The sequence below is a fragment of the Mercenaria mercenaria genome, chromosome 17, assembly GCF_021730395.1.
Source record: "Mercenaria mercenaria strain notata chromosome 17, MADL_Memer_1, whole genome shotgun sequence".
Taxonomy (NCBI): domain Eukaryota; kingdom Metazoa; phylum Mollusca; class Bivalvia; order Venerida; family Veneridae; genus Mercenaria; species Mercenaria mercenaria.
Window position 1 is genome coordinate 6,488,133 of NC_069377.1, and position 17,339 is coordinate 6,505,471.

The 17,339-nt window shown below is 36.3% G+C and overlaps 1 protein-coding gene across 1 annotated transcript in view; it reads left to right on the forward strand.

Annotated features, from left to right (window-relative positions):
• The window catches only part of LOC123537606 (uncharacterized protein C12orf29 homolog), a 32,270-nt gene that overhangs the window by 1,781 nt on the left and 13,150 nt on the right, over positions 1–17,339 (forward strand). The window contains exons 2-3 of the mRNA XM_053528883.1: positions 14,681–14,798; positions 17,000–17,108. Of these exons, the coding sequence (XP_053384858.1) occupies positions 14,700–14,798; positions 17,000–17,108 (208 nt within the window). The 5' untranslated portion in view covers positions 14,681–14,699. The remainder of the gene's footprint in view (positions 1–14,680; positions 14,799–16,999; positions 17,109–17,339) is intronic.

A 17,339-nucleotide genomic window follows, 5' to 3' on the forward strand; every position in this document is an offset into this window, starting at 1 on the left:
TCTGGATCAGGTTTAAACTCCTAATACAAGAAGGCATATCTAAGTTTTTCCCGATGAAAAAAATAGGTACAAAGCAGCTCCTCCCATGGGTCACCCAAGATATAAAACGTTTAATCAGAAAAAGGGACAAACTGTTTCAAAAGGTCAAGTTGCACAGTGGACAAAATAAGTATTGCTGGCAATTTAAAACCATTAAACACCTCATCCAACAAAAAATTAGGTTATCTTACGAAACATACATCGAAAACATTCTTGACATCCAACATACAGACAACACCCACTCTTCCAAATTCAACACTAAGAAACTTTACTCACTCATAAAAAATGCTAGACAGGACAACCAAGGTATTGCCCCACTAAAAGATCAAACAACTGGTAAAATTAACTCTGAATGCATTGGAAAAGCAAACATCCTGAATAAACAGTTTCAGTCTGTTTTTTCGGGAGTTTCTGCACTATCACTGACCCAACTATGTAAGAATGCCCTCGGTAAAACCAGATACCTGATTATGAATGATATCGTCATTGACCCCAGAGGTGTCCTGTAATTTCTCCAAAACCTAAAGGTGGATAAGGCTGCTGGCCCAGATCTGATAAAGCCCATTGTTCTTAAGGAGCTCCGATATGAGATCCTTGACATAGTACATGTATCACTGATATTCAAAAGATCCCTAAATACCGGTCAACTCCCATCTGAATGGACGAAAGCAAATGTCGCCCCTCAGTTCAAAAAAGGTGATACTAGTGACCCAGCAAATTATAGGCCCATATCCCTAACATGCGTTCTATGCAAAATCCTAGAACATATTATTGCTTCTAGCCTATCCACACACTTCTCCAAACACAACATTCTATATGAGCTGCAACACGGGTTCCGGGAAAAACGGTCCTGTGAGACCCAGCTAATAGAACTTGTTGATGAAATATCAAGGAATCTTTCCTCAGGTAAACAAACCGACCGTATCCTGCTAGACTTCAGTAAAGCCTTTGATAAGGTCAACCACATTAAAATTAATTACTATTCAAACTCCAAGAACATGGTGTCTCCAAACAAATCGTGTCTTGGATCAGGTCCTTTCTAATAGGTAGATCCCAGTCTGTTGTGGTCAACGGTCATATATCTGATCAAGTTCCTGTCACATCTGGGGTCCCCCAGGGCTCTGTCCTGGGTCCCCTGCTCTTTCTACTGTATATAAATGACCTCCCTGAAACAGTCACCTCCCAGGTACGGCTATTTGCAGACGACACAGCCCTGTACCTTGCAGTTACCTCCCTCACAGATTGCCTAAGGTTACAAAGCGATCTCCTTAACTTAGAAACTTGGGAAAAAATGTGGGACATGGAATTCAAACCAGCAAGTGCCAGGTCCTCCATATCACACGTAGCAGAAAGCCCATCCAGTTTCCGTATAAGCTACATGGTCAAACATTATCCACAGTTAAGGATGTAAAATACCTTGGTGTCGATAACAGCAACAACCTCAACTGGAACACACATATCAACAGAATAACAACAAATGCATACAGAACACTAGGTTTCCTCAAATGCAACATCAAAACAAAACATGAAAAGGTCAAAGCACTTTCATACAAAACCCTGGTCAGACCATAATTAGAATATGCATCATCTGTATGGTCCCCCCACACACAGGTTAACATACACAAGCTGGAAATGGTCCAGCGACGTTCAGTCAGATGGGTCAAAAATGATTATTCACGATACACAAGCGTAATTGACCTACAGAACACCTTAGGCTGGAGCACACTTGAGAAGAGATATCTAGACTCCAGACTGGTCATGTCTTACAAGATTTATCACCATCTTGTAGCCATCCCCCTCCCAACTTACTTAGAAGTCCCAACCAGGTTAACCAGACAGATGCACCCCCTCAGTCTCCGCCAAATTCATGTCAACTCGGACTTCTTTAAATTCTCCTTCTTCCCCCACACCACAGTCCTGTGGAACAGGTTACCCCCGCATATTGCAACTCTGTCTGATCTTGAATCCTTCAAGCAGGCAGTGGCCTTGTCCCACTATTAAATATAGCAGTTGTTTTTAACCTTCTTTTATTCTACTGTTTTTAACATTTTAACAACCATGCTATGTCTTATATTTTTACTATGCCTGGAAGTCTTCTTTCAGTTTTACTTTTATCTTCACTAACACCCGGCGTGCACCCTGCCCATAATACTCGCAAGAGGGGTGAGGCAGTAAACATAGATAGATAGATAGTATACAAGGACCTCTCCTTTTTTTATGTTATGTTAATGACATGGTAACAAGCATTGATAACGATTATAAACTGATCTTATATGCTATGATAGTACGATTTTGTTTAGCCATAAGGACCCTGAAATCATATCAAATAAACTTGGTCTAGTGCTAGGAAGTTGTTCAGAATGGCTATCATTACATTTAGGAAAAACTGAATATATTCTTTTTGGTCCTAAACGTAAACTTAGCAAACAAACTAAACCTGGCATTAGCTGTAATGGCCATACAATAAAAGGCTCAGCTCAAGTAAAATATTTAGGTTTATTTATGGACAGGGGAAACCATTGTCCAGAATATTGTATCCAAAGTCAATACAAAACTAAAATTTTTATACAGACAGGGTAGATGCTTAGACTTTAATACAAGAAAGATTTTATGCTTGGCGTTAATACAGTGCCACTTTGACTACTCATGTTCATCCTGGTATGAAGGCCTAAACAAAGGTTTAAAAAACAAACTACAGATTATGCAAAACAAGGTTATTAGATTTATTAAAGGTTACTCTCCGAGAGAGTCTATTACAAGCAAAGACTTTGCTGAATTGAACATGTTGAATGTTAAAAATAGCGTTACACAACTAAGATTGAATCATATGTATAGAATTTTTCACAACAAATGTCCACCATATTTAAATGATACGATAATTTTGTACGAAAGTGTGACAGTATAAAACATAATACTAGATCTAATTGTAATTTTACTGTACCTAGGGTCAACAGTATAAGTAAACAGACTTTTTATTACAGCGGTATAAAGGATTGGAACTCCTTACCTAGTAACATTAAATTTAAATCAAATGGAAGTTTTAAGAGGTACAAATCTAGAGTTAAAGAGCATTTAATAAAAAATCTAGTAACAGAATGTGCATCTCTGTTGGAATACATTTGTCTGTGATATTGTTTTAAGCATACTTTTAATAATTCCGTTTTCCACCTAAGTCTTGACCCCCATTAATCTTGTCCTAATAATTTTTTGTGTTAAATGGACCCCATTGGAAATAAGCTTTTAGCTTAGTGGGTTATCCATAGGTCCCTAGCATTTTAATAACACAGTTCCTTTTTTACTAGCAATGACATTTGGTATTGTCATATTAAAAGTATGCAAATTGTAATACTGTACTATTTAATGTAATAGAATTGTGATTTTTTTTTTTTTTTTTTTTTTTTAGAAAATATGTTTTATGAAGTCATGTCTGTGATATTTATGTATTGTAATATGTTCTTTTATGCTGTGACCTAAATGTGGATAAATAAATAAACAGTGGGTTAGCTAAAAAGAGAAGTATCTCATTTGGTAAGTGGACATCTAACCTGCGTTGTAGTCTTACAGTTACCGGACGACTTAGCAAATTTGCAGGGATTTTCTAGCTGTCAAGTAATCGATTTTTTAATGAATAAGTATTGATTTAATATTATACTTGTGATTCATACTTAAGATATCAATACTTATATACAAACAAATCAAATATTGAGTAGTTTTGCAGAATAAGATGCTTTTGAAACATTAGCTCTCCCAAATGTCAGACCAGTCAGACCACTTCTTGTCCAACATTATGCTGTGAAATGTCTAAATGGGATTCTCTGGCTAAGGTACCTCTGAAAAAGAAAAAAATTAAGCTTGTAAATTCAATGCAGCATGGATTGCTGTGTTCAGTTGTGTGAAAAAATTTGATAAGACATCAGAATATTTACTGACAGAAATGACTTGACCAGACATCTTAAGGTATAGGTCCATGTTTCAAAGAAAAAAGTTCAAACGTCATCAAATCATTGAAAGAAAGCATTGTTTTACATGAAAATTTAACAGCATATAAAACATTTATATTATTCTACAAAATCATTGTCAATTTATTCATGTATTTATTGAATTACGGAAAGGGACTGCATGAAGGGGCCACACTTCTGGACAGTTCAGCGCCTTTAAAAACTCATCATTTTGAAAAAGCTGTTACATGTCTTCGTTTTGATGCATTTGCAACATCGTGCGAGTGTTTAAACTTTACATAACTAGGTAAAACATCGTTTTGACAATTGTTTACATTTATTTCTTTACAAATGACATTCTTATTCAAAGGGGGACAACTCATTAAGAATGTTTTAAGTATCCAACTCTGTGGGACAGAACAGTAAAACATGTATTGGACAGATAAGTTTTGTGTCAAGATGCTGTTCATTTACTAAAAAAATCTGTTATTTTGTGATATACTGCTAAACCTTAAGAGTACTGTGCACAGCAGCTAGCTTGCCAAAGGTGTAGCTCAGTTCAACCCAGTCAGCTGATTCTGTGCCTAAAGCTGAAGTTATGCTTGCTAACTTTATCGCAGAACATAATCTTCTGTTCCAAGCTGATGACCATCTTGGCGATCTCATGAAAAAACTGTTCCCCGACTCCTGGAGTCCAAGATATATCAACAACTCAAATGCAAGAGAACAAAAGGGACTGAAATTGTTACAAATGCTATTGCACCTATGTATGATAAAAAAAAGTTTTGGAGACAAATCTCCTACAAAGCAATGACATTAAAGCTAGGTTGGCATGTCTGTACATACCAATATAATGTAATATTTTTAATCGTCTTGAATAGATTATTGCATTTTCAGCAGATAAACAAAAGTTTGCCAAATCAATAATGGAGAAAGGAACAAAAAAAGGATGATTGTGTCATTGTCATCGTGTCGTTAGACAGCGTTTAGTTACATATGTGCCACCAACTGGGGAGATACCAGGCAGTACACATTTAATTATTATACAGTACATCTGGGCCACACCACGAAAATGCACTCTCATCCTGGCACAAGTTATTTTAATAAATGAAATTATATACTGTCAAATTATTGAAATGAAATATCTTGTAAATAACTGTTTTTAGATATTTCAAAGTTTGAAAATGAAATACTTCAGGAAAAGATACTGTATTTCACAATGGTTTCTTGATTAATTTCATGTTGATAAATTTCATGCTCTTATTAAAACTGATTAGTTCCAATGTTTAAAGATGATTTGGAATGTATTCCCACAAAGTTTTGTTTGCAGATAAGTTTGATGTCTTAAGTAAATAACAGGTAAAATTAAATTATAAAGTCTATACTTATTGATTAAGAAATCAATTACTAGACAGTTAGAAAATCTTCTGCGGATCTGCTAGTTGTCCGATAACTGAATAAATAAACGTAGCCTAGGCGTCCTGTTATGAGACGGCTAGACACTTCCACTAAAAAATCAGCTTGGGATATATAAATCATGACATTCGGCCCCCATCCCTGTATTCACCTTTGTCCCCGACCACTACTCCAGATGGTTTCAGGTATGCTCGGGCGGCAAAATCTGATTTTGACTTGCTTGTCCGTTTTTGTCATTTGCTATTTTTTACTTGTCCGTATGATAGTTATATAGTAAATTCTGGTCAAATTTCACTTGTCCGTACAAGCTTTGGGACAACCTGGGCAATACCGACAATTGAATTTACCGCCCCAGCGGTATGATCTTTTATAGCTCTTTGGTATGATCTATATTAAACATTCAGATGAGATGATAATTTACATGCTTTATATTAGACTAAGTCCAAATACTAGGATGTTTAGGGACAGCCTATTAGCTTTTGACTGTCGCTGTCCCATCACGACTGAGAGGGATGGCAATCATAAAATTTCAGTTTACAAAATCAGCCATCCTGATAAGCTGAACATGTAAGGCTAACTTTATTTTTTAGTAATGTTATGGGACGGTGCCAGGATTATGAAATCTACATACTGGTTTGGATCTCTGAGCTGCTACATTGTATGTACCGGCCTTGTTTCTAAACCAAGCCTGAATCATGCTTGAATTTCAAATGCTACAGACTCATCATTTAGATTTAATATATACTTGAAAAAATAGGAAGTGAAAGGGGGGAAATTTTATATTTTGGCTCTTTCAGCCATATAGAGGTTTCATTTATGAAACTTGCACAGAATGTTTATCTTGATGATCTCTAGGCTAAGTTCGAAACTAGGTCATGTGGGGTCAAAAACTAGGTCACCACTCAGATCAAAGAAAAAGCTTGTTAACACTGTAGTGGCCACATTTATGACCCTATCTTCATGAAACTTGGTTAAAATGTTTATCTTGATGATTCCAAGGCCAAGTTTAACAGGTGAGCAATAATGGGTCATCATGACCCTCTATAGAGTTGAAGGGTAAATGAATGTGTGTTAACATGGACATTACATGCTGTTAAAAAGTGTTTGTAGAAAATGTTGTTGTTGTACGTTGATGGATTTGCTTTAAAGTTAAAACAGAAAATATTATTAAAAAAATGATTCCTCATCATCACCCACATATGAAATAAGAGCTATTGCACCAATATTTCAGGAATTCTGCTCCATTTTTACTTTGAATTTCAGGTTAAAGTTTTGATGCATTTTCACTTTATCACTAATAATACTGAATGGATATAATTTGGACTTAAAAAGTTGTCCCATATGTTGACCTACATCATATGACACAAGGTCCATAAATCTGGCTCATATACATATATTTTGTGAGTAATGCCTCATTTCTGCTTAAAATTTTACTTAAAGTTTTGGTGCACTTGCACTCTTAAACAGTTACAGTGCACATATTCTTAACAAAGTAGTTGTGTCCATTGCTGAATTTGAATCACTTGCCCCATATCTCGCTGTTGGTATGAAAGCTTGATTGTGGGAAGTCACTGAATGTGACCAGGTACCAGCTTTGTGCTTTAATAATATCCAGAATGACACCTGGGTTCTTCCATTTCCAGCAGAGCTGGAAAGTCAACTAATTATGCAAATTGTGTTTTGCTCAAGACAAACAAACTTTATTTCAACCTAACAGATAAGGATTTATACTGATAGGAAGTAACCTGGCTCTACTTTAATTTGTTTTAACTCAAAATAATGTCAGATTACAAGAAAAGTATGAGAAAAGTTTATAGGTGTACATTGTACATTGAATAGAAATGTTCAATTTTTCTTACAATGTATAATTTCATTACACAAAATTAGTGTCAAGAAAGAAAGCAAGCAAAACATCTGTCAATTTTTTATATTCATCAACAGAATTAAAAAAGGATGCAATGTATTTTTTGGGGCAATGCTCCCAGATTTAACAAACCGTCTTTCAATTTTTTTGTTGAGCTTATGACCAAACTGACAACACACAGAAAACAAGTTCCAAAGTATTTACCAAACATAACTTTCATACTGTATTTTGAAATTATATTTTTGATCCAGATATGATTAAATAGATCTACACATTTTATATCAACAACAGTATGTGAAGAAAACTAAACTGCATTATAAATATAAATTATAATAGATCTTCTTAAACGTAAGAATAATAAAGATGCTTGATTTGATCACGTGATCGATTCTGAAACCGACACTTGCTTTAATCATGTGACCTATTCTGAAATCCAATAACTAGTTTCAATACGCTCAAAAAAATGTGTTCATGATTCTGCGTGAAAATAGCAACTACTAAGGAATTGCAACGCCACTGATAAGCCGATAGATTACTGATTTTTTCATCACCGTGCCTCGACACTGTTGTGGATGTGTATTACGGAGAAACTTTATCAGTTTGCGGCGATCAGTACCGTTTATCAGTAGGCGAATCTATAAATATGCGGCAACATCCTATAGATCCCGATTCGCAATCTGTTAAAATATCTTTTCTGTGCAGGTGTTATTTCTAAAATATTATTTCAGAAAATAGAGTGCTGAAATGAAATACTTTTCGCATGTCTAAGAAAATATTTTCAAGAGATATGTTATTTATAAAAATTAATACTATATAAAAGATAATAATAATCAAAAATAAAATAAAAATACGGTGGTTTACTCGAAATAGAATAGGTAGAAAAAAATTCATTACTTATTCGTCAGTTTGAATTTATGACTTATTTGGTTCATAGGGGGGAGGGGGGAATTAATTTGACAGTTTGATTTTTAGCTCACCTGTCACAAAGTGACAAGGTGAGCTTTTGTGATCGTGCGGTGTCCGTCGTCCGTCCGTCCGTCCGTGCGTGCGTGCGTCCGTCCGTAAACTTTTGCTTGTGACCACTCTAGAGGTCACATTTTTCATGGGATCTTTATGAAAGTTGGTCAGAATGTTCACTTTGATGATATCTAGGTCAAGTTCGAAACTGGGTCACGTGCCATCAAAAACTAGGTCAGTAGGTCTAAAAATAGAAAAACCTTGTGACCTCTCTAGAGGCCATATATTACACAAGATCTTCATGAAATTATTCAGAATGTTCACCTTGATGATATCTAGGTCAAGTTCGAAACTGGGTCACATGCCATCAAAAACTAGGTCAGTAGGTCTAAAAATAGAAAAACCTTGTGACCTCTCTAGAGGCCATATATTTCAAAAGATCTTCATGAAAATTGGTCAGAATGTTCACCTTGATGATATCTAGGTCAAGTTTGAAACTGGGTCACGTGCCTTCAAAAACTAGGTCAGTAGGTCAAATAATAGAAAAACCTTGTGACCTCTCTAAAGGCCATATTTTTCATGGGATCTGTATGAAAGTTGGTCTTTATGTTCATCTTGATGATATCTAGGTCAAGTTCGAAACTGGGTCACGTGCGATCAAAAACTAGGTCAGTAGGTCTAAAAATAGAAAAACCTTGTGACCTCTCTAGAGGCCATATATTTCATGAGATCTTCATGAAAATTGGTCAGAATATTCACCTTGATGATATCTAGGTCAAGTTCGAAACTGGGTCACGTGCCATCAAAAACTAGGTCAGTAGGTCTAAAAATAGAAAAACCTTGTGACCTCTCTAGAGGCCATATTTTTCATGGGATCTGTATGAAAGTTGGTCAGAATGTTCATCTTGATGATATCTAGGTCAAGTTTGAAACTGAGTCACTTGCCTTCTAAAACTAGATCAGTAGGTCAAATAATAGAAAAACCTTGTAACCTCTCTAAAGGCCATATTTTTCATGGGATCTGTATAAAAATTGGTCTGAATGTTCATCTTTATGATATCTAGGTCAAGTATGAAACAGGGTCATGTGCGGTCAAAAACTAGGTCAGTAGGTCAAATAATAGAAAAACCTTGTGACCTCTCTAGAGGCCATATTTTTCATGGGATCTGTATGAAAGTTGGTCTGAATGTTCATCTTGATGATATCTAGGCCAAGTTCGAAAGTGGGTCACGTGCCCTCAAAAACTAGGTCAGTAGGTCAAATAATAGAAAAACCTTGTGACCTCTCTAAAAGCCATATTTTTCATGGGATCTGTATGAAAATTGGTCTGAATGTTCATCTTGATGATATCTAGGTCAAGTTCGAAACAGGTTCACGTGCGGTCAAAAACTAGGTCAGTAGGTCTAAAAATAGAAAAACCTTGTGACCTCTCTAGAGGCCATACTTGTGTATGGATCTCCATAAAAATTGGTCAGAGTGTTCATCTTGATGATATCTAGGTCAAGTTTGAAACTGGGTCACGTGCCTTAAAAAACTAGGTCAATAGGTCAAATAATAGAAAAACCTTGTGACCTCTCTAGAGACCATATTTTTCAATTGATCTTCATGAAAATTGGTCAGAATTTTTATCTTGATAATATCTAGGTCAAGTTCAAAACTGGGTCACATGAGCTCAAAAACTAGGTCACTATGTCAAATAATAGAAAAAACGACGTCATACTCAAAACTGGGTCATGTGGGAAGAGGTGAGCGATTCAGGACCATCATGGTCCTCTTGTTTGTAATTATTATCTAATCTAATAATCGTCAGTAGATTTTTTTTTATTGGCGGACTCTTTGCGAAATATGCTTTATCGGCGGTTTCTTGCGTCGGCACCGGCGATTCTTTGCAGGTTGGCAGTTATAAAAAGTCAGATAAACACAACAAATTAATTAAGCTATAATGTTTCCAGATAGTCATTAGCCTAGAGCCTCTCTGTGCGTATACTGCAGAGAGCCTGCCTGGGCATCAAAAAAACGAAAAAAAAACTGGTATGCAGAGAGACCGCCGGTGCCACGACAAAACCGAAAGTAAGTAGTTTTGAAAAATTCCATTTACATTTCAGCCTATTTATCTTTATTATTTGGAAGAATATTGATAAATGAATACAAATAGTGCGCTTGATATGTATGATATCAAAGCAAAAACTGGTTAAAGACTGTGGAAAAAGTCAGGCTAGTGTTCCATGTCAGTACACCATCAACAAATTTCATCGAGTTGCGAGCAAAATCGCTAATAATTAAAAAGTAAACACTATAAAATATAGAAAAGACATTCTAATGTTCCGTGCTCTACTTATTTTGAGCAGCATACCTATGATCATGGATGGCAGCTCAATTTTTCGCCTCCCATACCAGCCTGGGCACTGTTTATAGCAAAAAAAAGCTGGTGCCGACGCAGTGAAACCGCCGATATAGCATATTTCGCAAAGAGTGCGTCGATGTGGATATGTACTGTGAATTGGAGAGAGCATCCTGAATATGCATGTCATCTAGGGAAGGTTTGAATCCATGGAGATGTTGTCAAAAGTTATGGCATCAGAATCTTGCGGGTATGCAGTAATTTCAGTTGGAACCACCACGCCACCGCAAATCAGGAGAGATATTTTTTTTTACTTTTTCCTGAAATCCGACCTCACAATAGGGCCAATAGAAACGCGCTTATTCTGCAAAAGTACAGCATTTCCCAACTTGAACATGTGCTCGATTCTTTAGTCTAAAGATCAGAGCATTATGTATATGACTTGTTTAACATAATTATAATGTTCGGGAAATCCTTGAAAAAGGACCAAAGAAAACATTCATTCCCAGGTTTTTATTTTTTAAAAAAACGCCATATACGCTGAAATTTTTGCTATGGGATGTAATCCAGTACTCCGCGATGATAACCCGTTATATTTTGGCCTCATTTTCTTGGTAATTATCCCTGCAGATATACATTTATGTTACCAGTTTAATGTGTTTCATCTATCTGAGGGTGCAAATGGTTTCTGATGGTGATATTCGAAGGCAGAACCACCAGAAATCTTGTTCTTTTTCCATGGGCGTTTCGTATCCTAATTTACTCGAACCTAACTGTATCCGCCAGTCCGGTAGGTTCATTGATATGACGAATCACGGTTTTCATAGTGTTTAATGTATTTCTTATATCATGATATTGATAGTTTGAAATACAGGTGTACAATAATCACATTAAATAACCTAAAATTGAAAAAGGCAATGTTATTTTGATCAACAAACATAACAAACAATATAAATAATAATATCATCATATATCATGTATGTTTTTAAGAAAACAGTTACTGAATTTTAGCAATAGTTGGAATGGAAAAAAGGTAGATCTATAAAAATATTTTTACAGGTGTTTGTGTGTTAACTAATGATGACTCCTTATTAAAATGATGCTTATTTGTAACAAAAATCATTCCTGACTTTTTTAATTGATAAATATTGTACACATTAGAAAACATAGCCTGGTTTTTTTTTAATGTCAGTTCAAGGAAATCCTGTTCCTTTAAACTTTCACATATTGGAATATTTTGACTTTCTTTCCAAACTTTCATAAAGTGTTACAAAGTTTGCCTGTTTCTGTTAGACTCTCAAGAACACATGATGTCAGGACATAGAGTGCAAACAGAAGTATTGAAGAAATTGAAATACATTGTATAGCTTTATCTTTTTCATTTTATCAAACCTGGCAATTTTGTTTGTGGATGAACAACTGCTATTGAACAAGACTAGATTTTTAGCTCACCTGTCACAAAGTGACAAGGTGAGCTTTTGTGATCGCGTGGCGTCCGTCGTCCGTCCGTGCGTGTGTGCGTTCGTGCGTGCGTAAACTTTTGCTTGTGACCACTCTAGAGGTCACATTTTTCATGGGATCTTTATGAAAGTTGGTCAGAATGTTCATCTTGATGATATCTAGGACAAGTTCAAAACTGGGTCACGTGCGGTCAAAAACTAGGTCAGTAGGTCTAAAAATAGAAAAACCTTGTGACCTCTCTAGAGGCCATATTTTTCATGAGATCTTCATGAAAATTGGTTAGAATGTTCACCTTGATGATATCTAGGTCAGGTTCGAAACTGGGTCACGTGTGGTCAAAAACTAGGTCAGTAGGTCTAAAAATAGAAAAACCTTGTGACCTCTGTAGAGGCCATATTTCTCAATGGATCTTCATGAAAATTAGTCAGAATGTTCACCTTGATGATATCTAGGTCAAGTTCGAAACTGGGTCACGTGGGGTCAAAAACTAGGTCAGTAGGTCTAAAAATAGAAAAACCTTGTGACCTCTCTAGAGGCCATATTTCTCAATGGATCTTCATGAAAATTGGTCAGAATGTTCACATTGATGATATCTAGGTCAAGTTCGAAACTGGGTCATGTGGGGTCAAAAACTAGGTCAGTAGGTCTAAAAATAGAAAAACCTTGTGATCTCTTTAGAGGCCATATTTCTCAATGGATCTTCATGAAAATTGGTCAGAATGTTCACCTTGATGATATCTAGGTCAAGTTCGAAACTGAATCACATGCGGTCAAAAACTAGGTCAGTAGTTCTAAAAATAGAAAAACCTTGTGACCTCTCTAGAGGCCATATTTCTCAATGGATCTTCATGAAAATTGGTGAGAATGTTCACCTTGATGATATCTAGGTTAGGTTTGAAACTGGGTTACTTGCAGTCAAAAACTAGGTCAGTAGGTCGAAAAATAGAAAAACCTTGTGACGTCTCTAGAGGCCATGTTTCTCAATGGATCTTAATGAAAATTGATCAGAATGTTCCTCTTGATGATATCTAGGCCAAGTTCAAAACTGGGTCACGTGCGGTCAAAAACTAGGTCAGTAGGTCGAAAAATAGAAAAACCTTGTGACCTCTCTAGAGGCCATATTTTTCATGAGATCTTCATGAAAATTGGTGAGAATGTTCACCTTGATGATATCTAGGTCAGATTCAGAAGTGGGTCACGTGCCTTCAAAAACTAGGTCATTAGGTCAAATAATAGAAAAACCTTGTGACCTCTTTAGAGGTCATATTTTTCAATGGATCTTCATGAAAATTGGTCAGAATTTTTTATCTTGATGATATCTAGGTCACATGTGCTCAAAAACTAGGTCACTATGTCAAATAATAGAAATAACAACGTCGTACTCAGTTCAACACTGGGTCATGTGGGGATAGGTGAGCGATTCAGGACCATCATGGTCCTCTTGTTAAATAACTACGCATGAATGTGTGACACAGTAAGACGATGTGTCGCGCGCAAGACCCAGCTCCGTAGGTCAAAGGTCCTAAACTCTAACATCGGCCATAACTATTCATTTAAAGTGCCATCGGGGGCATGTGTCATCCTATGGAGACAGCTCTTGTTCAGTATCTTTTAAAATGGACATTATATAACTGTATATTTCAAAGCCTATTGTAATTAGAGAAACTGTTAGCGAACACGTGCAGTCTGGTCTGGATTCATGCTGGTCGCAGATGCACTACGTTGGTTTTCTCATGGTGCGGCTCTATATATTCTTTGCTGAATTAAACTTCATATAGTGACAACTGTTTTTCAATTATTTATTGGTCTCTTCCTGCTTATTTTCAGTTTAATCACAACCCTTTAGGCACCCCAAAGCAAACTTCTATTACAAGATCATCCTATCGTGCCTATTACAAAATTTGTAGTTACTGTGGTATCATTCATCTTAATTTGTAAGGGAACAATTTTCGTGGATTTCAAGGTTCAAATTTAGTCCTTACAAAGCTAAAAATTCCTATATATGTTTCATCCTTTAACTTTGACTTTCACAAACTTAAGCCGAAACAAAGTAGCCATTTTAGCCAAAACCACGGATTTTTATGCCCATGAAATAAAACAATTTCTCGATATAGTAAGTTGCTAGTTGATATCTATAACTATGGTCACCAATATCAATTTAAAAATTTAGTTGAGATCTGTTAGAAAATGAAACAGTTTGAATAATTTTAGTTAATGTATAAGTTAAGCAACAATTCAAACCTGAAGTACATCTAAGTTTGATCTTTAGTTTTGTTAGATAACTTACTAATATCAATCTAATCAGTCTGCCGGCTTAGCTCAATAGGAAGAGGATTGGTCTATATGGATCACGGGGTCATGAGTTTGATTCCCAGGTGGGATGTATGTTCTGTGACGATTTGATGAAAGACTGAAACCATTTGTTTTCCACCGCTGATTCAGGAGGGGAAGTTGGCAGTTACTTGCTGAGAACAGGTTTGTAATGGTATAGAATCTGGGACCACTGATTATGTTAACTGCCCGCTGTTACATAACTGATATACTGTTGAAAATGGCATTAAACCCAAAACAAACAAAATCAGTCAAATCTGTAAGAGGATCCTCAGTCAGAACACAGATGACCTGAACCATTTTGTTAAAAGCACACCATACATTATATTTCAGTTGACTGGCATTGAGTAAAATGGAAGCTCTTGGATCAGTCCAGCAGAAAGTGTCTTGTGTGTTTGAGACAACAGTGTTGAATGAGCAGTCAACTAAACGGGAAAATCAGTTTTACAAGGTAAAAAGTAAAAACAATTTCACGTCCGCTTTGTAACTCTTGAACCCCCTGAAGGATTTCAAAGAAATTTGACACAAATGTTCACCATACCAAGACGACATGCAGAGCACATGTTTTGCATGTCTCACTTCAAGGTCACGGTTATACTTAGGGGTCAAAGTCATATCAGTTTGTTTCGTGTCCGCTCTGTAACTCTTGAACTGCTTGAAGGATTTCAAAGAAACTTGGCACAAATGTTCACCACACCCAGACAACGTGCAGAGCTCATGTTTTGTATGACTGGCTTCAAGGTCAAGGTTAGACTTAGGGGTCAAAAGTCATATATGACTTTGCTTTGTGTATTTTGGTCTGCATTGCAGTGCTCTTGAATTTATTTGGCAGATCCCTTTTTAGCTCGACTATTCGAAGAATAAGTAGAGCTATCCTACTCAACACGGCGTCGGTGTCGGCGTCGGCGTCACACCTTGGTTAAGTTTTTCGTACCAATCCACATTTTGACAAAGTCTTTTGAGGTAAAGCTTTGAAACTTTCAACACTTGTTTACCATCATCATGGCCAGTTATAGGCAAGAGCACATAACTCCATCAAGGATTTTGGCTGAATTATGGCCCCTTTTGACTTAGAAATCATGGTTAAGTTTTTCGTACTAGTTCATATTTTGACAAAGTCTTTTAAGATAAAGCTTTGAAACTTTCAACACTTGTTTACCATCACCATGGCCAGTTATAGGCAAGAGTACATAACTCCATCAGGGATTTTGGCTGAATTATGACCCCTTTCGACTTAGAAATCTTGGTTAAGTTTTTCGTACCAGTTCATATTTAGACAAAGTCTTTTGAGATAAAGCTTTGAAACTTTCAACACTTGTTTACCATCACCATGTCCAGTCATAGGAAAGAGCACATAACTCCATCGAGGATTTTGGCTCAATTATGGCCCTTTTTGACTTAGAAATCTGGGTTAATATTTCGTACCAGTTCATATTTTGACAAAGTCTTTTGAGATAAAGCTTTGAAACTTTCAACACCTGTTTACCATCACCATGTCCAGTTATAGGCAAGACTTTGGCTGAATTATGGCCCCTTTTGACTTAGAAATCTTGGTTAAGTTTTACGTACCAGTTCATATTTTTTGTAAAGTGTTTGACATATGGCTTTGAAACTTTTATCACTTATTTAGTATGATAGTCTCTATCTGTAGGAAAGAGAACATATTAACTCTGTCATCTATTTTGGCTGAATTATGGCCCTTTTTGGACTTTGAAATTGGTTCTGTTTTCATACAAGTCCATGTTTTGTCAAAACTATTTGACATATGGCTTTTAAACTTTGAACACTTGCTTATCATTATGATTTACATCTGTTGGCAAGAGTACATAACTATTTTGACTGAATTATGGCCCTTTTTGGACTTTGAAATTGGCTCATATATTGCCATTTAGTGCAAGACTTATCGAAATCAAAGTAATACAGGAACATTGTTTGTCTAATCTATTTATTTCTTTTGTCTGAATGTCCGTGGAAATATTTTGACCCCATTCTTCAATCAGTTCTTCGAATAGTCGAGCGGGCTGTCATCAGACAACTCTTGTTTAGCTCACCTGTCACGAAGTGACAAGGTGAGCTATTGTGACTGCTTGATGTCCGTCGTGCATCAACAATTTCTAAAAAAATCTTCTTGAAAACCACTGGGCAGAATTACACCAAACTTCACAGGAATGATCCTTGGGTGGCCCCCTTTCAAAACTTTTCAAAGAATTGAATTCCATGCAGAAAAGAAAAAAACTTTAAAAATCTTCTTGTCCAAAACCACAGGGCCTAGGGCTTTGATATCTGGTGTGTAGCATCATCTAGTGATCCTCAGAATTGTTCAAATTATCCCCCTAGTGTCAAATATGGCCCCGCCCCGAGGGTCACATGGTTTATATAGACTTATATAGGGAAAACTTTGAAAATCTTCTTGTACAAAACCACATGGCCTAGGGCTTTGATATTTGGTAGACTAAGCATCATCTAGTGGTCCTCTACCAAGATTGTTCAAATTATCCCCTAGGGTCAAATATGGCCCCGCCGCGGGGATCCCAAGTTTTACATAGACTTATATAGGAAAAAAAGTTTAAAAATCTTCTTGTCTGAAACCACAAAACTTAGACCTTAGATGATGAAGTTCAGTTTAAGATTGTATATAAACTATTTGTATAGGTTGTTGCATCAGAGAGGATCAAACAGAAGGCTATAGATAATGATATTCATACAGCTCTAGTCACTGAGAAACTGGATGGAACCTGTGTCTATATTTCACAGTTTGAAGGTACGATAGATTTCTACATTTTTTGTCATAAAATAAGATTTTTGGCTTACATAAGCACCTTGTGCTCATGGTGAGCTTTTCGGATCATTGGGTGCTCATCGCCTGATGTCCACCTTATTTTCAGAAAAGAACCTCCTAAATTAGTATGCCATTTTCAACCAAATTTTGTAGGAATGTTCCTTAGGTGATCCACAATCAAATTCCTTCAAATCAAGATTTTCTGTGCTGAAT